This window comes from Desmodus rotundus, chromosome 8, assembly GCF_022682495.2.
Source record: "Desmodus rotundus isolate HL8 chromosome 8, HLdesRot8A.1, whole genome shotgun sequence".
Lineage (NCBI taxonomy): Eukaryota > Metazoa > Chordata > Mammalia > Chiroptera > Phyllostomidae > Desmodus > Desmodus rotundus.
Window position 1 is genome coordinate 84,650,424 of NC_071394.1, and position 24,589 is coordinate 84,675,012.

A 24,589-nucleotide genomic window follows, 5' to 3' on the forward strand; every position below is an offset into this window, starting at 1 on the left:
ACATCAGTGTCAAAACTCAGACTAATAAAATTTGACTGTAACAACCCACATGATCGCTACAATCCATGAATGTGATCATCCCAGTTTAATAGGATATAAAATTATTGAAGGCATAGACAGCCTACCCCATCTCAAAGTGAATTTACAATGAAAATGGAGGATTCTTCCGGAGACACAATTTTAAAAAGAAATTCACAGTCATGGTGAGAAGGGTTCTAATAATCGACATTCTCCCCACTAGATGTTCGCAGGCAAGAATCTGTGGAAACAAGTTTACTCCGAAGAGTGTTGTGTGCATACTAACTCCACAAAGGAATCATCACCCTGAAAGAAGCTTCATGCCCATTAACAATCACTCCCCATTCCTCCTCTCCCCCTAAACTCCTGGAAAACACCAATACATTTTTTGTGTCTATCAATTTGCCTATTTTCAACATTTCATATAAATGGAATCATACAATATGTGACCTTTGTGTCTGACTTTTTCGATTAGCATAATGCTTTCATGGTTTATCCATGTTATAGCAGCTTATTCCTTTTTATGCCTGAATGGTAATCTATTACATGCAGATGCCACACTTGCCTGTTCATTTATCAGTTGATAGACGTTGCTTGTTTCCACTTTAGAGCTGTTATGAACAGTGCTGCCGTGGACATGCACGTGCAGGGTTTTGTGGGGACGTATGTTTAGTACTCTCAGTGCATACCTAGGAGTAGAATCACTGGTTCATTTGGAACTTGACATTTAACATTTGAGAAACTGCCAAATTTTCAAAATGGCTGTGCCATTTTCCATTTCCACCAGCAGTGGGGCCGGGGGGTCCAATTTGTCCATATCCTAGGCAATAGCTATTGTCTCCTTTTTATGTAAGCCATCCTACGGTATGGTATCTCACTGTGGGTGTGGTTTGCATTTCCCTGATGGCTAAAGATGTTGAACATCTTTTCATGTGCCCATTAGCCATTTATATACGTCCTTTGGAGAAATGCTTATTCAAATCCTTTGCCTATTTTTAAGTTGGATTTGTCTTTATCGTTCAGTTATAAGAGTTGGGATACACAATTCTTGTCAGTTATGTGACATATGAATATTTTCTTTTATTCTGTAAGTTGTCTTTTCATTTCTTTTTTTAAATATATTTTATTGATTATGCTATTACAGTTGTCCCATTTTCCCCCTTCATTCTCCTCTGCCCTGCACACCCCCTCCCACCCACATTCCCCACCTTAGTTCATGTCCATCAGTCATACATATAACTTCTTGGCTTCTACATTTCCTATACTATTCTTACCCTCCCCCTGTCTATTTTCTACCTACTATTTATGCTACTTATTCTCTGTACCTTTTCCCCCATTCCCCGATGATAACCCTCCATGTGATCTCCATTTCTGTGATTCTGTTCCTGTTCTACATATTTGCTTTGTTTTAGATTCAGTTGTTGATAGTTTCAGTTTGTTGTCATTTTACCGTTCATATTTTTTATCTCCTTCTTCTTCCTAGATAAGTCCCTTTAACATTTCATATAATAAGGGCTTGGTGATGATGAACTCCTTTAACTTGACCTTATCTGAGAAGCACTTTATCTGCCCTTCCATTCTAAATGATAGCTTTGCTGGATAGAGTAATCTTGGATGTAGGTCCTTGCCTTTCATGGCTTGGAATACTTCTTGCCAGCCCCTTCTTACCTGTAAGGTCTCTTTTGAGAAATCAGCTGATAGTCTTATGGGAACTCCTTTGGAGGTAACTGTGTCCTTTTCTCATGCTGCTTCTAAGATTCTCTCCTTCTCTTTAATCTTGGCAAATGTAATTATGATGTGCCTTGGTGTGTTCCTCCTTGGGTCCAACTTCCTTGGGACTCTCTGAGCTTCCTGGACTTCCTGGAAGTCTATTTCCTTTGCCAGATTAGGGAAGTTCTCCTTCATTATTTGTTCAAGTAAGTTTTCAATTTTTTGCTCTTCCTCTTCTCCTTCTGGTACCCCTATAATTTGGATGTTGGAACGTTTCAAGATGTCCTGGAGGTTCCTAAGCCTCTCCTCATTTTTTTGAATTCTCATTTCTTCATTCTTTTCTGGTTGGATGTTTCTTTCTTCCTTCTGGTCCACACCGTTGATTTGAGTCCCAGTTTCCTTCCCAACACTATTGGTTCCCTGTACATTTTCCTTTGTTTCTCTTAGCATAGCCTTCATTCTTTTCAGCTAATTTGCAACCAAATTCAGCCAATTCTGTGAGCTTCCTGATTACCAGTGTTTTGAACTGTGCATCTGATAGGTTGGCTATCTCTCCATTGCTTAGTTGTATTTTTTTCTGGAGGTTTGATGTGTTCTTTCATTTGGGCCATTTTTTTCATCTTGGCATGCCTGTTGCATAAAGGGGCGGAGCCTTAGGTGTTCCCCGGGGCCGGGTAATGCTGGTCGCTGCACTGTGACACTGTACGTAGGGGAGGGGCCAAGAGGGAGCAATGGTGCTTGCTCCACTCTCTGCTGGATTTCAGTCACTCCCTCCGCTACCCACAATCAAACTGGGCCCCTCTGGTGCTGATTCCTGAATGAGTGGGCTTGTGCATGCTCTAGGACCCTGTGGATCTCTCCCACGAACTCTCCTGTGAGGCTGGGAATTTCCCCTGCTGCCACCTCAACCCCCACAGGTGTTTTCAATCAGAGGTTTGAGGCTCTATTTCCCCACCCTGGAGCCCTGGGTTGCGAGGTCTGCTTCGCTCCCCCACTGTTCCTCCCAGTTTATCTATGCTCAAATGTGGGGCCACAGGGTCTGCCCCCCACTACCTTGTGGGATCTGCTAGCTGCAGCCTGGCTTGCCCCACTCCACAATCTGCCACCTCACTGGGTCCGCCAGCCGCCGCCTTGCCGCAAGTCCTCTCCACCCCAGCTGCCCATGTCCGCCCCTCCTACTGGTGTGGATGAATGTTTCTTCTTTATCTCCTTGGTTGTCAGACTTCCATATAGTTCAATTTTCTGTCAGTTCTGGTTGGTTTTTGTTTTTAAATTGTCATCGTCCTTCTTTTGGTTGTGCGAGGAGGTGCAGTGTGTCTACCTACTCCTCCATCTTGGCCGGAAGCTCAACTACATTTTTTTGCATGTGGATATCCACTTGTGCCGACACCATTGGTTGAAAGACTGTTCTTTTTTTTTTTTCTATTGAATTGTCTTGCCACCCATTTTGAAAATCAGTTGACTATACATGTCAGACTTTATTTTTGACCTCTCAACTCTATTCTATTGATCTATATGTCTATCCTCATGCAGTATCCCACTGTCTTGATTACTACAATCTTGTAGTAGGCTTTGAAATCAGGATGTATGAGTCCTCCAGCCTTATTTGTCCTTATCTTCACTGATTTTCCTATGCCGGGTCCCTTCTATTTTCAAATGAATTTGAGGACTAGCTTGTCAATTTCTGCAAAAAAGAAAAACAAGGCAACTGGAATTTGGGGAATAATGCCATCTTAATTATAGTAAGCCTTCCAATTCATGGGATGTCTTTCTATTTATTTGTGTCTTTAATTTCTTTTGGCAATGTTTCATAATTTTCAGTGTTCAAGTCTTTGCACTTCTTTATTAATTTTATTCTTAAGTATTTTTTTGATGCTATGGTGAATGGAATTGTTTTCTTAATTTCATTTTTGACTTGTTCATTGCTAGTTGTAGTAATACAATTGATTCTTCTATTGATTTTGTATCTTGCAACCTTGCTGGGCATTAGTTCTAATCACGTTTTTGTGAATCCCTTAAGATTTTCTATGTATAAGATCATGTCATTGCAAATATAGTTCTACTTTTTTTCCAGTCTGGACCTTTTATTTCTTTTTCTTACCAATTGCCTCCACAAATAGATTTAATTTGACTCAAAACTTTTCTATCTTTCAAGATATTTAAAACTTAATACTTGGACTAGTGTGGCCCCAGTAGTGAATTCTAACATAGACATAATGGCTCAGTCAGATCTACAAGGATTCTACTGGTACGACTCATAGGAAATGTACTGATGCAAGAAGAAAAATTTGAGAGTTATCATGGGACTAGAAGTCCATCTGATATTAATGTGAGTGCAGGTGTGAAATTACCTTGGCTGGCTGGCTAGCACTGTACTCCATATATTCAGAGCACTGACACCTGATGGTGGTTTCTGCCACCTAAGCTGGGTCTCCAAAATAAAGGACCTCCAACTGATGGGATGCAGCTATTCTAGTTCTACTTCTGAGCTAAGTAAGAGAATTTCCTCTTCTGTAACACCTATCAGACCAGACACTCTCCCAGGTACTAGAGATACTACACTGACCAAGACAGAGAAGGCCCCTCTCCTCAGGGGTCTATATCTGTTGGGAGTTGCAGACAGTAACACCAAGTACATAAAATGACTGTAAACTATAATAAAGGTGTGAGAAGAAAAAAACAGGGTATTGTAATAGAGTGGTAGTGTTGGGCAGAATGGTGTACTTTAGGTATTATCTAACTGAGTAGGTAATATTTGAGTTGAGATGTAAATTTTAAAAAGAAGCCAGCTATGCAAAGAACCTGGCAACAGTGCTTTAGACATCAGGAACAGTAGTTAGAAAGCTCCTGACAAGGGCATTTTTGAAGAATAACTTAGCTGGAACATATGGGCTATGGAAAGTAGAAGAGGATGAGGTCAGAGAGGTAAACAGAGCCCAGAACACAAAAGGTCAAGAAGGCCATGGTGAGGAGGGTAGCCTTTACTCCAAGTCTTTGAAAGGTTTTAAGCAAACAATGACATTTACACTCAAAAACTTTCCCAGCTGTGTCAAGAAGGGTGCAACAGGGCAGGAACAGAAGCAGGGAAAGCAGTTGAGGCATCACTGGTAGTGCAGAGTGGAGGTGAAGAGAAGTGGCACAGTGCTGTCATATTTGAGAGGTAGGACTGGCGGGATATAGGGAAGAGGAAACAGGACGAATTGAGGAGGACATTAAGTTGGGAACTTCAGCAACCAAGTGAATGGGTGGTTATGTCACTGCCTGGGTTGCAGATCGCTGAGGGCAGACCCGAGCCATCCACTTAGCCACAAAGGTACCGCAGTCAGGAATTATAAGTGGACAGCCCACTGAAAATTTGAGCTCTCGCAAGTGTAAACATGAAGCAATTTTATGACAAAGGAAAACTCAAGGCTCTTACAAAAAAAAAGAAAAGGTACAGGACCACTGTCTTTCTAGTCCCCGGATATGGAATGGAAGGGTACTAGTTATTCTTTAGGAATGTTTACTGAAATTGATTTGCTAACTGCTTGGTAAACTTCTTCCTTGCAATGTTTTATTCATATTTTAATAGAGTTCAGATATTTTTAATTAAGAAAGAAGTACAGCCCTCTGGATAATATTGTAACCATGTAGATAGCTGGTAATTAAAATTTTCCACATGTATAATTGCACTCAAACAATTTTGAATGAATCATTTTAAACCTACAAATGTCATTATGTGCATCTTTAAACAGACCAACAAATAAAAAAGATGTATATAATAGGCTTTGTGGCTCCAGAAAAAAAGTTTAAACTTATTGAAGAATGGTTATTTTTATAAAGAAAGAAAAAATAAGCTACCAATTATTAATTGAGATACTCTCTTTAGGAAAAAAATATACAACTCTTTATATGAAAAAAATGTAAAATGATTCACATATAACTTTTGAGTTTAATTTTCACATTTCCATTTTTGAAAATCAAAACTGAATTGTAGGAGAACGCTTTTAAAGATATTTTAGGCCATGGGATAATGTGAGAAATTTTTTTCCTTTAATTGTCAGGCCATTTAGTTTGGATAATGAAAAAGGATGAGTTTCATTGCCTTCCTGATGAACTTGAGCTCAGTATTGGAGTGGGGCATATTTATCATCATATTTCTTAAAAAGTAATGAAAGTTCACTATTCTGTGCAATTGGTGCTCTACCAAGTTAGAGAAAAGTGAATTTGTAAATTATTTTAGAATTTTAGAAGCATTGTTCCATTATATAAAGTTCCCCATTTTCTATGCTATATAATGCTTTCTATTTCAAGGGAAGCCATCTGTCTTTCTTTGAATTTGCCACTCTGGTGTGCCTTTGCAGCTGTCTTTTCAACAATACTCCATTGTTGAAAGAATTCCGAAATGCCTTTTTGACCCCTGACTTGCTCTAGCTACAACAATACTGCATTGTTGCAAAACACCTGCTTTGGGGTCAGGTTACCCTGTGTGTTATACATGTGTTTATTGGATGGTGCAGGTTCACTTCAAGGTGACTGCCCCTCCTTACACCCCAGGTCTCCACTGGTCTCATCTGCCCTGGGCCATCTGGTATGCAGCCTTCCCCTTTGCCACCCTCAGGGCCTCCCCCAAATAGGGCTGTATGCCAAGTATGTCTACATTTTCATTCTGCAAAACCAAGAAGTCAAGAGCAGTGGACTCCCACGTTCAGAGCACCAGCTCAAATCAGACAGACCTAGACTGGAGTCCTGGTTTGCTCCTTACTTAAATGACCTTGGTTACATTTCTTAACCTCTTTGAGACTCAATAATTAGAAATGTAACCAGTATACCTAGCATGCCGAAGCAAATGAAACCTTTTCAAATTTCATAAAATTCCAGAAACTAGTTCTAGGTACTGTTCAGTAAGTGCTGGCTATGTGTGCCCCTTCTCTGTTTATAGTTGAATGAAGTGCTAACATCAGAGAGAATTGACGGGCCGCTTCTGCCAGGTAACACATGGTATTTCCTCAGGGATATATTGAAGAGAGAAAAATATTCAGAAGCAAGACATGATGTCTCTCCAGTCATTCCCCAGAGACCACCCTCTGTGTGCCTCCCGTGTTCCCAGAGCTTAGCCGTAGATGGGAGCATCAGGGTTGATAGAGTGAATTGAACCTGGACAGGACTAGAAGCATTTCATAAACTGTAATATCCACCATGATAAGAAAGTTTTGTTTATTGAATTGGATACTCCTACCAATTAATAACCTTTGGAAAAGAGTGATATTTGATGTTTTCTCAAAACTGCGCTCTTTCCTTTTCTCTGAGAAAAAGCCATTATCTCAGTTTTATCTGTCAGTGTACTGCTGGGTACATTACTGAAGCTATAGAATTTTATCATTAAATACCATTTGTACTACCAGTAAAAGTATTCACATTAAGCACAGAAGTTTCTCAGGTGGAACTTCCTCCTAGTCCTCTGTCTTCTTTTTGAACATTTTTCAGTCCAAACCCCTGCTCATGCTACCAAATGGTTTGTTCCTTTCACCTTCTTTGTACTAGTGTCTAATTTGTTGTTGACCAAGGCAAAAATGGTCTAGAGAAGAGGTATGTTAAAATAATTTAAAATGGAATTATGGTCCAAAATTTGGTCAATGGTATCTAATTGTAAAAGTCATCAGAATATTTTGATATCTCCATTTCTAAGCAGCTAGGTATGCAAAAAATATGCCAGTATTCTATTGAAGAACAATTTCAAGTTCTCAAAAGTTGCAGAAATTGTAGATAGAAAGACTTGACAAAAATTAAGAAACTACCAGAAGTACGAATCAGTAAAAATGCATTGGCTGTTTAGCCAACACACTCTTAACATTTCACTGTCAGTTCTCCAATATTCTAATACATCCTCCTAGTCAAGTGTTTATTGAAGAAATGAAACATTTGTGAGAGACACTTCAGTGGTGGCATTGGAGCTGGTTAAGCCTAGGGCTCATGAATGCCATTGACATAAAACATGACCTAGATTTGGACAGTTGGTTCTTTCTAGCAGCCTGACTCCTGATTTATGCTGTGTACATTGCATCCCTTAGGTTTAGCAAAGTTTTTCAAGTTGTATTGTGACTTGGTCTTTAAGTTTTGATTTATATCTTTGCAGGGTGAAACACAGGCTGAAAGCTCCCTTATGTTTTGAAGGAGTTATGTCCTCAAGTATGTGTCCCTTACAGCTCACTTTGTGGCCTCTGTGTTCTGTTCATTCTTACTGTCAATGGGCCTGCATCCCAGTGAATCAGGACCAACTCTTGTGTGGGGTGCACAGGTCAGGAATTTGAAACAAGTCTTCAAGGAGTGCTAGTTGTTGAAGAGATGCCCTGGGACACTAATTTACCATCAGCTATTATTAAAATGTCAGTGTAGAAATTAAACACTGTCTGCAAATAGCAATGGAGAGGAGATTAATCTTCAAATCAAATGCCAATTAGAGTTTAAAATTAGCTTTGGAAAATGAACTTCTACTTTTCTTGCTGTCATTTTGGGGCTCAAAAAACTTCTAAAACTTTCTAATTACAGCTTCAAAACTCTGAATAATAAATACCAGTGATACCAACTCCCCTGCTACATTTACAAAATGCTTTTTTCCCACTAAGACAGCCCAGAGTAAGTGCCAATGATTAATCACTTCCCAAGATCTACTGGGTTTTTTGAGTCTTAGACATTCATGCTCTCGTTGATCATGGAGAAGTACGCATATCGTAAACGTGTACTTTGATGAGGCTTCACAAACTGAACAAGCCTGTGTGACCATCACCCAGCTCAAGAAACAGAACAAACCAGCACCCCAGAAGCCTGATTGTACTTCCTTCCTGTCCCCTCACCCCCACCCCCAAGACTAGTTTTACCAGTGTATACTCTCTCACGTCTGATTTCTCTCACTCAGCATTTGGTTAGTGAGATTCAATATATCACTCATTTCAATGTGTATGGTGTTTAAATGTGTGATTGTTACACTATTTATTTATCTGTTCTACTGTTCATGGGCATTTGCATAGTTTCCATTTTGGAACTCTTAAGAATATCTTTGGGTAGAATCTTAGATTTTTTCATAAAACTTGGGCAAGGGAAGTGAAAGCCATTTGGTCTTATAAGGTTTCAATTAAATTTTAGGTATTTTTACCCTTAACTTTCGAGACCCAGCTGAGAGACCATCTCATTCATGAAGCCTTGACTGATCCTGTAAGTGGCTTCTCTGGTGCCGAATACACCAGACTCTTTGGTGCATTTCTCTTTTTTCACATTGCCTTTTGTATTATATTCTCTTATAACAGCCACCATCCCCTTTGAGTGTTGCTGTAACTTAAAGAAATACAAAGAGTCAGGGACTGCTTAGGAGACCTTTTATTAAGAATTTTTACAACACAATGTTCCCGGGTGTCAGGCACCGTCATAGCACAAACCTGATTTAGAAGGAGAGTCTCTGAGAGTTTACGGGCTCTAGAATGAGAATAACAACCCACTTTTCTCCCAGTTCTATTACACTGCCATCCATACAGAATAGGATGAGTTTCTTCATCTGATCTTACTAATGGCTATGTCTCATTTTGGCTCTATACCACCATTGGAAACTTAGCCCTATGTTGGCCACAGTTCCTGTCTGGGGCTTGCAGAAGTCTGTAGGCTGATATTTGATTGATTGAGCAAGTCTGTCTTAACATCTTGAGAAAGATTAGGTAAAGGGCATCTAGTTGAAAGGTTGTTTTTGTTTGTTGTGTTGTATGATTTTGCTGGAGTTATTAGTTTTCCTTTTAATCATTATCAGTGTTCTGCTTGATTATTAATACTGTACCTCAGTATATTCTACCTTACTTAATGCTTGTTTCTTGATAGCCTAACTCACCCTACTAGACTGTAAGGCCTGTGCAAGCAGGGGCCACATCTTACTTGTGTTTGTACCTTCAGTGTTGTAGGCTCCTGATGTCTGAAGAAAGATCAATGAAACAAAAGGCTTGAGTGACTTCCTGACAGAAGAGCTTGCCTGGGATCTGAGCACAGCTGAATTTCACGGCCCTGAGCCCATTGCCTTGTTCCTAAAACATCTGATCTATAAAGTCTCCCCTTTTCCCTACAAGGATATTTTGAGATGAAATTGGGTTACACATAGCATTTTGAGCCTTTCAGAGATAGAATCACATAAAGCGCTTTGCCTCTCAGCAGTTGCATAATTTAGTTAGATGACATCTTGTACCGGAGTCCACTTTAAGGTGAAGACTTTATTGCAAAACTTTTTTAAAAAATAATGAGTAATTTAGCCTTCCTGGTGATTTAGGTATAGTTTAAGAGATTGCAAATCACAAATGTATCAAGTGAGTTAATTACCTGTCTCTGCCACCAGTTGCTCTGCTCATGACCCTGGAGAAAGTCACTTCTTTCGCTCAGCTCATTTTTAGCTGCCCCTTCCAGGCTGTTGTCAGACTCTGTTACTACTGTTGTATGAAATAAAATCATGGAAACACAGAGTTCTAAGCAAATTTAGCACCAACAGTTTCTGGCACATAATAGGGTCTCCATAAGCATTTGTGGAATAAACTAATGAATGAATCAATCAATCCATTTCCACCACCGCAGATTACGGCAGTGTTCCAGCCAGCTATGATTTTCCCAGCCGCTGCCCAACCTGGTCAGTGGTGGAGAATATTCACTCCCGCTGAAGGCCACACACACCATTTGTCGATAAATTTAATTACTATCAAATGCCACTGTAAACTTCTGTGAGGCTTTTCCTAATTCTACTGGGCAGTTACCGTATTTTGCTGTATATAATGTGTACTCATGTTTTTGTGTGCATTAAACACAGGATTATTATTCCTATGTTAGGTAATCATTATACTCATGTAAAATGTGCTTCCTTATTTTGCATTCCAGATTCGGGCAAAATAGTATGCATTACACACAGCAAAACACAGCGGTCACTGCTGCGCTGAATTCCTCAAGCATCTTAGACATAGCTCTGTTACAGTGTTGATAACAGCACATTTTAGAATAATTGTTATGCCTCCCTTTCTAGACTGTGAGCACCTTGAAGACAGATGTGTGTCCTATTTTTGTGTGCTCCCAGCTCCTAGTATAATATGGAATGGATGAAAGACTGCACAGAGGGGGGCAGAGAAAATGAGAGGGGAGAATAATATTGTAATAACAGGGAGCATAAGTATCGACTGCCCACTCAGGGGTCTACTATGATTGTGCTCACCCTAGAAGATGTGTCCAAAACAATCCACTGGGCTGCAGGAGCAAAATTTTTAAACTATTTCCTTTTTTTAAGCCTGACCATATTAATTTCAATTTTTGCATTTTTATTTTATACATACTATTTTAATATAGTTGTACATATGTTTAATTTAGAAATAGCTATATGTTGGAAAATACATGCTAAACACTTTCTGATAAAAGAACAAATCATAAGTTTGAAGACCCTTAGTTTGTCAGGTACTATGCTAAGCATCTGATATACATCATTTCATTTGGTCCACCAAAAACTCCATGAGGTGTGTACTGTGGTTTCATTTTACAAGTGAAGAAACGAGGCACAGGGAGGTTAGGTAATTTGCCCGTGCACATACAGCTGGTGAGTGGCAGAACGAGGGCCCAGACTCGATCTGTCTGGCTGATCCATTGCCCCATTCTCCCTTGTTTTTCCATCCTGGCACCTGGGATGTACCTCAGGCACGGTACAGGTTTGTGGATTACAGAAATAAATTGAATGGATGGATTAATCATACTACATATCAAGCCTTTCTTATGTAAATTATAAAAATGAAAATGAAAGTGTTGTTTTCATTATAAAAGCATGTATTGGTAATGACAAGCCAAATAATACCCCTATTTGGCACAGTACATTTAGTTCCATTTCTGGACAGAAGAACAGCAGGTCACTTGATCACTGTTGAGCCCAAAGTCAAGCAACTGGTCTCATTTTCACACCTAATTACTACTTTTTTAATTGAGATATAATTTATATGCCATAAACTCACCCTTTTAAAGTATACAATTGAGGAATTTTTAGTGTATCCCCAAAATTCTGTAACCATCACCACAACTTAATTTCAAAGCATTGACATCACCCTAAAAAGAAACCCACACCCATCAACAGTCACCCTCTATTCCCTCTTTCCCACCTCACCCCGAAGAGACACATCTGCTTTCTGCGTCTGGATTCCCATATTTTGGACATTTCATGTAAATGGAATCATATAATCTGTGACCTTTTTTCTCTGGCTTCTTTCACTTAGCATAGTGTTTTCAAGGTTCATCCATGTTGTAATATGTATCAGTACTTCATTACTTTTTATAGCTAAATTATATTCCATTGTGTGGATAAACAAAAACTTATTCATTCATTGTTGGATATGTGGTTGTTGCCACTTTTTGGCTATTATAAATAATGCAGCTATGAACATTCATTTACAAGTTTTTATATGAACATGTTTTCAGTTCTCTTGGCCATATACCTAAGAGTGAATTGCTGGCCACATGGCCCATGTTTAACATTCTGAGGAACCACCAAACTGTTTTCCAAAGTGGCTGCACCATTTTACGTTCCCACCAACAGTGTATGGGGATTCTAATTTCTCCATGCCCTTGCGGACACTTGTTATCTTTTGTATTGTAACAATCCTAGTGGATGTGAATGGCATCTCATTGTGGTTTTGATTTGTATTTCACTAATGACAGTGATGCTGAGCATGTCTTCTTGTGTTTGTTGCTCTCCCAACTATTTCTTTTGAATTTCAATTATTTCTATTGCCCTTTTTTTTTCTTTTTCATGTTTTTCTTTGGTATATGAACTTTGTTCATCTTCTTGTGATATCTGTTTTGTCCCAAGAACTCTCAAAGCACATTAAATACTCCTGAACTCTCCTGTTAGAGATTGCATGGCCTCTCGGGGTGCCGAGCTGCTTGGAGCCATGAACTATAAGCATTTAAGTGAGTTCCCACTGGCAACTTTCCAGAAAATCTCCACATCACATTATCAGATCGTATGCTTTCACAGCCTCCAAATTATGATGATGATAATGCTCTATTAAAAAGCTTTTAATGTCATAGAAATGCCAAGATTTTTTTCAAAATTATATATTTTTTAACTTTCTATATTCCTATGAGGCAAAAAAGAAGAGAAGGCAGGCTCTGTCTCAAAAGGTCCACTGAGAAAGTAAGTGTGGAGATTATAATGTCTAAAAACTTCTAGTGTTTCATGGCAAAAAAAACTTTTTAAGTACAACCAATTTCATACATGTAAAGAAAATTTCAAGATTGTGTTTAAGTTATATGCCAGTCCTGGGTTAAATCATAAAGCTCATTTACGATGCTAACTTTTAGTAATGTTGAAATTAACATTTCTATCAAACTTGGTTTAGTCCAGAGCAAAAGAAAAAGTTTTGAGAATTCCATATGTCAATTTCTTCCCTGTACAGTGAAATAATATTTATATTAGCCTCTAAAGATTCATAGTACTATTGTTGCGGGGGGAGGGGGGAAATGTGCCTGAGAGATTACATATGTATAATAAAATCCATATCAGTAAAAGTGTTTATTGTAGCTGCAAGGTCTTTCCAGCTTTCATGGTCCCACCTTGAGTTCATATTTTATTTGATGGCTTTTAACAGCATTAGTCATTCTCAGTCTTACTATAAGTTGAATGGATTTGGTCATAATGTTGACAAGGATAAAATTCATCAATTTTCTTGTAAAGTGGACATTTTTATGGGAAATGAGTTTTCTTTTTAAAACAACCTGCTTTGAATTTTTGTTTATTTCATCATCATCAAATACTAGTTGAGCATCAGACATGGGAAGTACAGTGGGAGTAAGTCATGGTGCTTCCTTTGTAGAGCTGATAGACCACCTGTGAACACAGAGCCAGTTACTAACTGCAGTTGTGATAGATGCTAAAAATGAACACTTTAAGCATCTAGGCAAGCCCATAATGTGGAGGAACTGACCCAGTTTGTGGTTGTCAGAAAAGGCTTCTGCAAGGTAATAACATAATTTGGGAGCTAAAAAACGCCTAGGAGTTAGCCAGCAGATGGGGCACAGGAGACTAGCATGGGCACAGGCACTAAGGCGGACGTGAGTTGGATGCTTCATTTAGAGAATCGTAGTGAAGCACGGTGTGGCTGACGGGTCAGGAACAAAAAGACAAGGGTCAGGAACAAAAAGACAGCCGGGTGGGGTAGGCATCCTATAAAGGCACATTAAGGGTGTGGCTGTGGCCTCTGTCACTGGGGAACCATTGGAAGGATAGAGTTGTGGAGTAGCATTCATTGGTAGCTATAAAATTAAGAAAAGCCAAGTGACCCTTTGCTCTGTCACTTTTTTCCTCTCTTGGTTAGGAGTATGACTGGAGAAACTATCAGCCCAGCGAGATGAGTGAATCTGAGTTGCAAATGCTGGCAAGCCTACGGCGGCAACAGAATGAAGACCTGGAGGACACTGGGGCTTCCCACGGCCTGAGTGCATCCCAGGTTGACAACTGTAATGTTAGCATAAGTACCAGCAGTGATGACACAACCACCTGGAACTCCTGCCTGCCACCTGTGAGTCCAAGGCTTTTTGCCTTTGTTGATTGGCTTGACAAGGAGCAAGCAGCTTCTTTCTGATGAAGCTCAACCTTGCCTGGGAAAATCAGGGCCTAAATGAGTATCAGAAATACTCAGAGCCCATTCTGAAGTAGTCTTTTAGGTGTGGAGGCATTGATCTTTCTTAAATTGTCTTATTTAACTTCAGAAAACGTATGTTAATTGTGTAGTGATATATAAAACCACACATTGAGAGAATAAAAAAGCCCTGGCTGGTGTGGCTCAGTGGATTGAGCTCTGGCCTATAACCCAAAGGATTGCTGGTTCGATTCCCAATCTAGGGCACATACCTGGGTTGTGGGCCAGGTCCCTGATAAGGGGCATGCAAGAGACAACCACACACTGATGTTTCTCTCCCTCTCTAAAAAATAAATGAATAAAATCTTTTTTAAAAAAGAATAATTTTACTATACATTCAAGGTATCCCATTGCATCCCCAGCTCCTAGTACAGGCCCTGGGGTCAATATTTGTTAAACAAACAAAGAGAAAGAGACTATAGATATACTAAGTATTCCTTGGATACGAGGTAGAAACGAACCCTCTGTAGAAATCACCAGATATTTACTGACTCTTCCCTGTGCCTAAGGGCCACGATAGGCACTGCAGATGCTTCCGGGGCTTATATTTGCCCAGAGGCTTGCGCAGGGAGAGCACTTTTAAATACGGCCATCATCCTCACTCTGCACCTGCAGAGGAGCTGGGGCAAGTCAAATTTCAGGTGAAGACATCCTGAGCCCAACTTCCCACACCCATCAGTACTGGATCCCAGAACAGAGCCCAGCGTTTTGACAGTCCATCCTCCACAATGCTGTCCTCAAGGATCTTCTGGCTTAATTGGAAACACAAAGCAGAAACTTTGACAGAACAGTCCTGTACAGCACAATAAATATAGTGAGGCAGAATAATAAAATCATTAATATAGTAAAGGTAAATTACCAAGCACCTAGAGACATTTTAAGACCTGATTAGGCCCAAGGAACATTTACTTAAAGGCCACATTCAACATCAGATCGAACGTATTAAAATAGACTTTCATCCACAGTAAATGTAACTTTTTTAATATGCAGTTTTTGAAAGGAAATATAAAATTGTGTAACTTTATTCCTATTAATATAAAATACTAAAATAAAATATGTAAAAATTGAGTTCATTAAATATTTATTAATTTGGAATTTTCTTTTGAATTTTAAAGCTGGCTTTTTTTCCAGGTCTCTAGCATCTTTGTGGATCTTAGACATCTCAAGCACTAGGCCTTACATGTGTTATCTAACTTATTCCTTGCTGCTATCCCATGTGGCGAGCACTACTGAGTTCCCATTTCCAGATGAGCAAATGGAGACCCTGAGTAAAGTGATTCAGAACCAGTGTGGCATGACCCCTGAGTCCGAGCTCCTAACCACCATGATATGGTGACTTGTGATACAGGATTCAGTTGTCAAATGAGTGCTACCAAAGTCCAGCAGAAGGTGAGGTTCCTGCTCTGGCGAGACCTTACAAGACTTCCCAGAGGAGAAATTCAAATTGGTTCTAAGGACACGGGGTGGGAGGGATGGTGTTCATTTTTCATCAGTGTTCTTTCTCCTCATTAAATCGAATGACCAAGCATGCATAATGCCTTGAGTAGCCTTGGTGCCAAAGAGTATCCACCCACCCATCAAAAATACCCCTGCGTGCAGAGTATCCTTGCAGCCAGAGCTAAAACATCATTGTAAATCGCACTGGCAAAAATCTGCATCTTACTCATGTAGGAGCCAGAGCTACAATGGAATCGAAACATTGCCTTTCTTATAAAATATTCCTCAGCAGGCATTTAAACCAAAAGAAAGAAAGAGAACAGTGGCCTCCTGAATAAGCTCATTCTGTCACGTAGTAGCTTAGAGACCAACATTACAAAGGGCAAGCTGAGGCATGATTTTTTATGGACTGAAACGGCTGAACCCTCGGTTGCCCTGGATACAGTGCTCTCATCACTGCCCTGTTCTGGCAAGGGCTGAAGTCCTCATGCATGACAACTACTCCTCTCGAAAAGTACACAGCCAAAAATAACATCATTGGTGATGAACTTAATAATCGCCTATTCGACTAAATGAGAAATTAAAGACAGTCTATTTTTTAGACAGAAAATAATTGAAAAGCCTACCTTTTGTATTCATTAGATATGATTATTATTGCATCAAAGTCACTCTATTTTAATATTGGAACTATCACAAAATGGAAAATTGCATTCCTTAATGATCTTCTGCATTTTGTTGCTCCTAGAGTTTAAATAGAGCAATTTACAAGGACCATTGTGGTCTTTCTGAGAGCTCATGCCCTTCTCTTTAGAAATTATAGAGGGGCTGTGAAAAGGAAGAAACAGAAGAACTCATAACTGTATTTATCACAGTAATACTCTGCATTCCTTGTAGCTCAGTGATGGTGCCACCACCCATGCGGCCCTCAAACCGGAAATTTGGAAGACTTCCACGCTACTCCCACTCCTCATTGTCCATGCCCAGGTGGTCTCCAAATCCTCCCTTCTTTTTACCTCCGAACCCCCCCTGCCTACACCATACCCACATTACTTCATCAGCCTGCTAACGCCTCTGTACCTCCGGTCCAAGCACCATAGCTGGATGGTTAGGAGGATTTGCTCTGGGTTCATACTGCCAGGGTTCACATCCAAGCTGTGACCTTGGAGAAGCACTTGACACTGTATCTGAGACATAACAAGCATTTAATAAATAAAGTTTAGTTGCAATTTTTATTATCATTGTTATTCACATTAGTATATTTCTAAAGCCCAGATCTGATTTTATCTTTGCCCCTGCCAAAGCCCTTTAATAACCCCTTGTAGCCTCTTCGGTTTAGCCTAGAGGGCCCTGGATGGCCTGAGACCTGCCACCCTCTCCAGTCTCATCTCTCACTACCCCCACCTTGCGCTCCATGCTTCAGTTCCCGTTGTGATTCCCTAAGTGCACCTGCGCATATCCTTGTACGCTGTACCTGTTTATCCCACAAGACTTGGCTCCAAAGCCTCCTGCAGCCCTTCTCCAGGACTCACTGTGAGAGCCACGCCTACCTGTCTGCCACTAGAGCCAGGAATATCTCCACAATAACTCCCACCACAACCTCACTTGTCTGTCTCTCGTGAATTCATTTCACATTTTGTTCTGAGTGGTACACCAGGCTGGGGACCATGCTGGGGATACAAATAAAGCTTTGCTGAGCCTTGAGATGTTCACCAACTGGAAGGAAGCATAGAGTCTACAGCTCATTGTATATAAGTCAGGGTAGTGAGTGATAATATAATGAAAAGTTCTGGGAACAAGTGAGAGGGAGCAATTAATTCTACCTTTAGTTTCAGGGATGTTTCACAGAGAAAGCTACAGTTAAACCAGAGTTCACGAATGAGGGCAAACTCACCATGTGGAAAGAGGGAGAAAGGAATTCCAAGTTCTGAAAAGGACAGACTCCATGAAGGTGATGGTGGCGTCTCTCCTTTAACCAGGCAACCTCGTCTCAGTGCCTGTTTCTCCATCACCTTGAGCAGACTTGAAATGAGTGCTTGCTTGTCTCAGCATCACTATGCACCTCCCACCCAACATACACACAGCGCTAACTCCCCCACACTCTAGCTGCACTGTGTGTGCAGCTTGCTCTGCCTTCCCTCCAGATCACATCAGTCGCGCCACTGCTCACACTCTCCCCTCTGGCAGAGACCCTCCATCCTTCTCCTAAACACCCCCTGTGACCCAACTCACGAAACCCTTCCCGCCTTCAACCACCCTGCACAGAATTCTCTCTTTCTTCTCTGGGGTCCCATTACCTTCAGGCTCAATGATAGCACTTACCACATCGGGTAACCATTGTCACTGGTATCCCCCAGGCCTGGCTGTGACTCCTTGAGGGGCAGGCCCATGCTGAGCACAGACCCCGCATCAGGTCACACTCAGTCACTGCTGGTTGTTAGTCACTGGCTAAATAATCGATAATATCGAAAGATTCCTCTTTTACTCCAAAATAAGGAAGTTTTTATCAAAATTCTAAAATAAATAAATATGAGCTTTTCTTTGCTTAAATGAATCCTGAATGATGCAGGTAATATCTTACATTCAAGATTTGATACATGGGGATTAAATATACACATAAAGGAAAAATTTCACTCTAGGCTGAGCTTAATGACCAATAGTTTACAGAGGAGATTTAGGCCAGTCACGTGCAGTCTAGCCTCCTGACCTAAGGACTTCACGCACACTGCACTCTGAAACCAGACCGCCCATGCGGAGGAAAGTGAAGAGTCTTTAGCAATTCGATTGTGTTTCCTACCAGCTTTGATCCCTCAGCTTCTCTCAGCATCTGTACAGTTAGAATAATATATACTATTTAAAATGCGTTTAGATACAATAAATTATTCATTTAAAAGTATAGTTAAATGTAACCATATTTCTCATAACAAATTAGCTTTTGCATCTCATGTTAAACAAATCAAGCCTACTGAGAACTCCCCCTGGCCTTTAACAGACAAATTTTTCAAAGTTTCTAACTTAGAACCAAATTCAATTAAAACAATACTTTACAACTTCTGTGAAAACCAAACTACAAGTAGTCGATTTTGGAGGGTTTCTGTTAGGAATAGCCCTCATGAGATTTATTCAAAAACTGGGCTACAGGCAGCCTTGGAAGGAGAGCTAGGAGTTGGTTACAATGGATTTTTAAATGAATTTTATTCTGGTGAGGGATTTTGATTGGCAATAGCATAAAACTGTATTTTGTGTGTGTGTGTGTGTGTGTGTGTTTTAAGGAAAAGGAACAGTTGTTAATGGAGATAACTCCATGTGATGACCGAAATAGAGACTCTACATCAGCCAACCTCATCTCATACCCCAGCTCTGCCATTCACTGGCACAGTCACCTGTAAAGTGAGGGTAATGAAGAGCCTTCCTCATATTAGCATGATGAGAATTGATTGAGAGCATAGAATGAACATGTCCTGTGCCTAGCAGAGTCAGCTCAGGCTACCTATGATCTACTGCTCCCCAAAGCTACTCCCCTCAAAGGGCCACTTGAGTAATCAGAAAAGATTTCTAGGACATTTCCCTTTTTTATGACTACTGAGAGCTGTAAGGGTGGGCAAAGGTTCTGAGGCTGTTCTTGTTTTAATGTGAGCCTCACCATTAGAATCCACACCAACTACCTCAGACATTTACAAATAAATTATTTCATTATGTCATTATTTCTCTGTTCCACCTCTAACCTACATTCACGTGCATGCTACCCTGTAAGCAGGTGCCCCAAAGCCACCATTCCTTCAAGTTAAGAATTTTCCTAACCTAATACCAAGTACATGAGTCCCTCAGCTTGTTTAAAAACAAAAAAAACAAATCATATTCATCCATCAAATGGCACATTGTAAAGCGTATTTGGAAAAATGAGTCAAAATGCACATAATGAAATTGCAAGCATATGGTGAGGTTCTCATACAAGTTATTTATGATCTTGATTAACCTTGCAACATTATTGCCATTATCATAAGTCTTTATGTAACAACATGAAAATATTGTCTTTACCTTTTAACATTGAAGGATTCTCCTGTTCTTTTATTTAGCCTTTATTTCTCTCCCTCACCCCCAAATTTCTAGCAGCTTGATCATAGAAAAGCAAAGCTTCTTTTGTGCTAAGTGGTAGTTACTTTTATGTGAATGCTGGTTTTCCCAACACTAGTGCATAGCAACAGCGCCACCAAAAGGACGAGGTCCGAATTTCTGGGATCTGTTCCATTTCTTTGCTCATCAGCATATCAGTGTTTTACATGATGATCGCTGGCTGCTGTGTCCAATATATACTGTATAAGCATTTCAGGCTCTAATAGGTCTTAATTTGTTCTGATCTACGGATTCATTAACTTCTCAGCTGTCTTTAGGTGTAATGAGTTTTCTTTTAATCCTGAACTAAAAAGGTAAGTAGTTGATTGTGCTAAACTGCAGATAAATCAGATGAGCAGATGTCTTGTGCCACTATAGAAATAATATACAAAAACTGATATTAGAGTCAGCGTAATATATGAGCTGTCAGGAGAACTATTGAAATGTGCTAGTTGTTCTGTGTTTAGTGACTATGAAAGTCACCCCGTGAAATAAACTTTCTTCATTCTCAAAGCATTGTCTATTACATCTTATATATTTGTCCCAATTTAGCAATGTAGCAAAACTTACTTTCTTTAATTTAAATATAGAATAACATCATAAGAATGAAATCAAATGGATTTAATTTATGGTAAGGAGGGAGTCATATGTTTCAAATAAATGTATTTCAAGACCACTATTTTTTTCCCTGATGTACACTGAACTGATTTGCCATATTTCTTATTCAGAAACTTAGGTGTTCACCACTCCAGGTGGTTAAGTACCGGATCAAGTACTACGCTCTGGTGGTTAGAGGGTAAACTGAAATCAGACAGCCTGGCTTCAAACTACGGCCCCACTATTTCCTGGCTGGCATCACCTTGGGTTAACATCCAGTGTCTGAAATTCCTCATCTGTTAGTTGGAGTCGTTAATCCTGTTTCATAGAATTACTGTGAGAATCAAATGAGATAATATCTGTCAAGGATTCCACACAGAGTAAATGCTCAATACATATCATTTACTGCCGTTATCATGATTTTCATAGTTATTTGTAGGTATTGGTTGGTATTCCTTGGCTGCTTATGGTATTGTCTAAATACGCCTAAATTTCCAAAATCAAAAAATCAATTTTATTTTTTTAACTGTTGCTTTCAAATGATGTTGCCTACCTAGAAATAGTAGAAATAGGTTTATGCATATGTATCTATGATATATAGATATAGAAACATCTGTGTCCACACGTGGATAGGGACATCTGGCTTCAGACAGCCTGTCATGTTGTCCCCATGCCCACGCCCACCCCACCACGGTCAGAGAGCTTTAGAAACCATTAGGCACATTCCCCCGTATTCTGATTTGGGCCTAGGAAACCAAAAAGACCACATCCAAGTGAAAGCTCTGCTCTTTCAAAGCAGCAAAGCGAAGTTATAGGAACTGAAATATCTTGAAAGAGCGCTTTAGCTGCATCATTCCCATAATCCCTTCCTGTGTCTGAGTCTGATTACGAGGTTAGGAGACATGTATAGAGAAAGGGAAGTGGGGCCACCCAATTTTATATAGCACCCACTCCAAAGCAAGACTCGCATTCTTCCCCAACTGAGTCGTTAGCAGTTGCGGTTTATAAGTCAGTTTATAGCAGTTACATGCGTAAGTCAAAATGCTCTGCATGACACACTATTATTAAATTTAACTTGGTTATTGAATAAAATATTTTGGAGTAACAACTCCATTAGTTTCCTTTTTTAATCCTCACCTAAGGATATGTTTATTGAGAGAGGGAGAGAGAGAGAGAGGGGGGGAGAGAGAAACATCAATCTGAGAGAGATCATCGATTGGTTGCCTTCCATATGCACCCCGACTAGTGATCAAATCTGCAACCTGGATATGTGCCCTGACCGGGAATTGAACCCACAACCTTTTTGATGTATGCGACGACGCTCCAACCAACTGAGCAACCCTGCCAGGGCCATTAGTTTTCAGCAGTACAAATTAAGTTGAGGAATCAGGTATTTCAGACCAAGTTACATTGCCTGCAATTATTTTAAGTGAATATTTTTATTTACTACATTTTTATCTATTCATATCTATAATCCTGCCTACTTTGAAGAGTTTCCACTAGTTATTTTTTGTTTTCTAACACCGAAAAATCATTATGTGTGAATTTTTATTAATTGTATTCCTTTGTATCCCGTGGGTTATTGGATCTGTTTTACACAAATGTGAGCAAGCATGGAAGGGTCCGTCTATGTGGTCTAAGTGACAGCTGAGTCCCAAACAAGATAGGGTTCTGCAGCCATTTCTCTGCTCCAGAGGATGGAGTAAGTCATTTGAAATAAGAGGGTTGGGGACAAGTATAAATAGAATTAATGGTATAAAATTAAGAAAATAGAAATTTGGCTGAATATCAGGACTCTAATACTTAGAGGGTTATGGAAATGCCTCTGCAAGTAAAGCAGCAGTGGTCCATTCACTGGAGGCCTGAGTACAGCTGAAACACGGGAATACCAATGAAGGCATTATCGGGACTGTTTCTGCCCCAGTGTGAGTTGGTCTGGAGAACCTGTAAAGCACTTTCCGTGCTAATCTTTTTTCTGCTGTGAAATAATAAAGCCTAAATCATAGAACTAAATTTCACTTGCAAATTGCTAAGTATTATTTCTCTAGTGAGGTCAAATATGTCTTATGACATGTTTTTCCTTCCACTGTTCTCCCAGCTGTTGTTTCTTATTACTGAAATGGTGATGCATTGATACTGGTTCAATTGCCAAAGTATTGGAGTACATTTAAATTCATGGTGCATCACAGATAGTTGCTAAGTGACTGTGATTATCATACAGGGTGTTTGATTTAAATTAAAGGAACACTTCCAAGACATTATTACAGAGGAAGAGAGTTTACTCTAAAGAATTCCCACCACCCATGTCATTACTATTTTAGAACCCATTAACATAAGGAGTATGTGGAAAATAAGGAGTATGCGCTGTATGTATACAGCCACCGTGGCTGCACTGTTTTTCTCGGTCGCTGTCAGCACTGTGTGGTCACGTTATGGGTGAGAAAACATTAGTGCCAGCCCCTTTGGGCAAGGAAGTAACTAAAGCCCTTTAAATGCAATTCAAAAATGTATACCAAATTCCAACTTGTAGTACAATGAGAACTTTAAAAATGATTTCCATATTACAGTAACATTGTTGTTAATCAGATAGGAAACATACTTTGAACTGATGTTGGAAAACAGAATTTGTTTCAGTTATAATGGAATTTTCTCCTTTTATAGAACAAATGAAATACATCAAGTTCCAGTGGAGGCAGGTTAAGGCTTAAATGGGAGGTGGTTGTTTAGCTGTGTTTTGAAATAGACAGAAACATAAAGTTTTCTTGTGGAGAGAAAATTGAGATTTCACATTTCTGTTGGGTATTGGCATTACCTTTTTCAGTTCATTGATAAATCGTTGAGGCTTTATTATGCAGTTGGGGAAAGTGACCACCTTGACCTAAGATTTACATGTGTAATTCCATTAATGTAAGTAGAAGTTCTCCTTGCAAACTTACAGTGAGATATGAATATGTATTTTATATCCCCCAGTCTCTGGTTATTGCCTATACTTGCTCTGCAGCATAAATTCCACCGGATCACTTGTTTTGTTTTGCTGCTTCTGGAAATATCAACCAATGATAATAGCATAAAATTCCACGAGGGAAGAGGATTCCATCCATGAACTTGGATTACACCATACGTGTTATCTAGTCCAGTGACTGGCCATTAAAATAACCTGTTTTCCCATATACATCACTTTGATATTAGCTTGACCTCCCAAACAGCCTTCAACAATACTATAAAGTAAACCAGGCCCTTCTTGCAGATTGTGTCTTGGGGGAAAAATTACAGCAATGAGAGTGCGTGTGAAAGTAATGTAAAGAGCATGCTGCTAATTGGTCACTCACAGATGTTTGTCTCTTACAGCCTATTAACCAGGGTCGGCACTATCAGAAAGAAATGAATCCACCGTCTCCTTCCAACCCCCGGTAAGAATCATTAATAACCTAAATTCTTTGTTTAAAGATTAGTTAGAAAATTGTGCCTTTTTCTTGGTTTCATGAAACTGTTTTTCAAAATGTCTAAACAACTTTCCAAAGTTTTTTTTTTTCAGAAGTCTTAGTTCAGTCTGCTTTTCTTATTCAGACTATGGTGTAGTGGCTAACAGCCTACCTAGGTTAAATAGCACCTTCACCTTTTACTAGCTGTGGGACTTTGAGCAAGTCATTTAACTCACGTGCGAGCATAATAATAGGGTTATGGGGAGGATCGAATGAATTAATACATGAAAAATTCTTAGCACAATTCCTGGCATGTGACAAGCTCTCTTTTAAGTATTTTTTTTATATTACCTGGTACCTTTAAATTTATCAAAATAGCTTATACAGGTTTAAATGGCCATTGTCTTTTTTCATAATTTCAAAACTTCACAATCTCAAAATTATTTCATTATTTTTAAAATATCATTGACATATGAGTCATTTGTCAATATAGAAAAACTTCACTATTTCAGGTTCATTGGGGAGAAGGAAATCTGAATTTCAGTTTTGTAATATATGTAGTATCATATGGCTTTCTAATAAATAGCTAAATAAGCTAGTTTATCTGTATAAAACAGTATTACTTTA

At 39.5% G+C, this 24,589-nt stretch overlaps 1 protein-coding gene across 4 annotated transcripts in view; it reads left to right on the forward strand.

The window, feature by feature from the left end:
* CFAP20DC (CFAP20 domain containing) overlaps positions 1-24,589 on the forward strand; it is a 228,669-nt gene that overhangs the window by 159,850 nt on the left and 44,230 nt on the right. For 2 of the 4 annotated variants that reach the window (XM_053930177.1, XM_053930178.1), the window contains 3 exons: positions 8,851-8,919; positions 14,073-14,276; positions 23,889-23,950. In XM_053930177.1, the coding sequence (XP_053786152.1) occupies positions 8,851-8,919; positions 14,073-14,276; positions 23,889-23,950 (335 nt within the window). Of the gene's footprint in view, positions 1-241; positions 501-8,850; positions 8,920-14,072; positions 14,277-23,888; positions 23,951-24,589 lie in introns of those variants that run through there. The other 2 variants (XM_045192383.2, XM_045192384.3) reach the window with 2 other exon arrangements.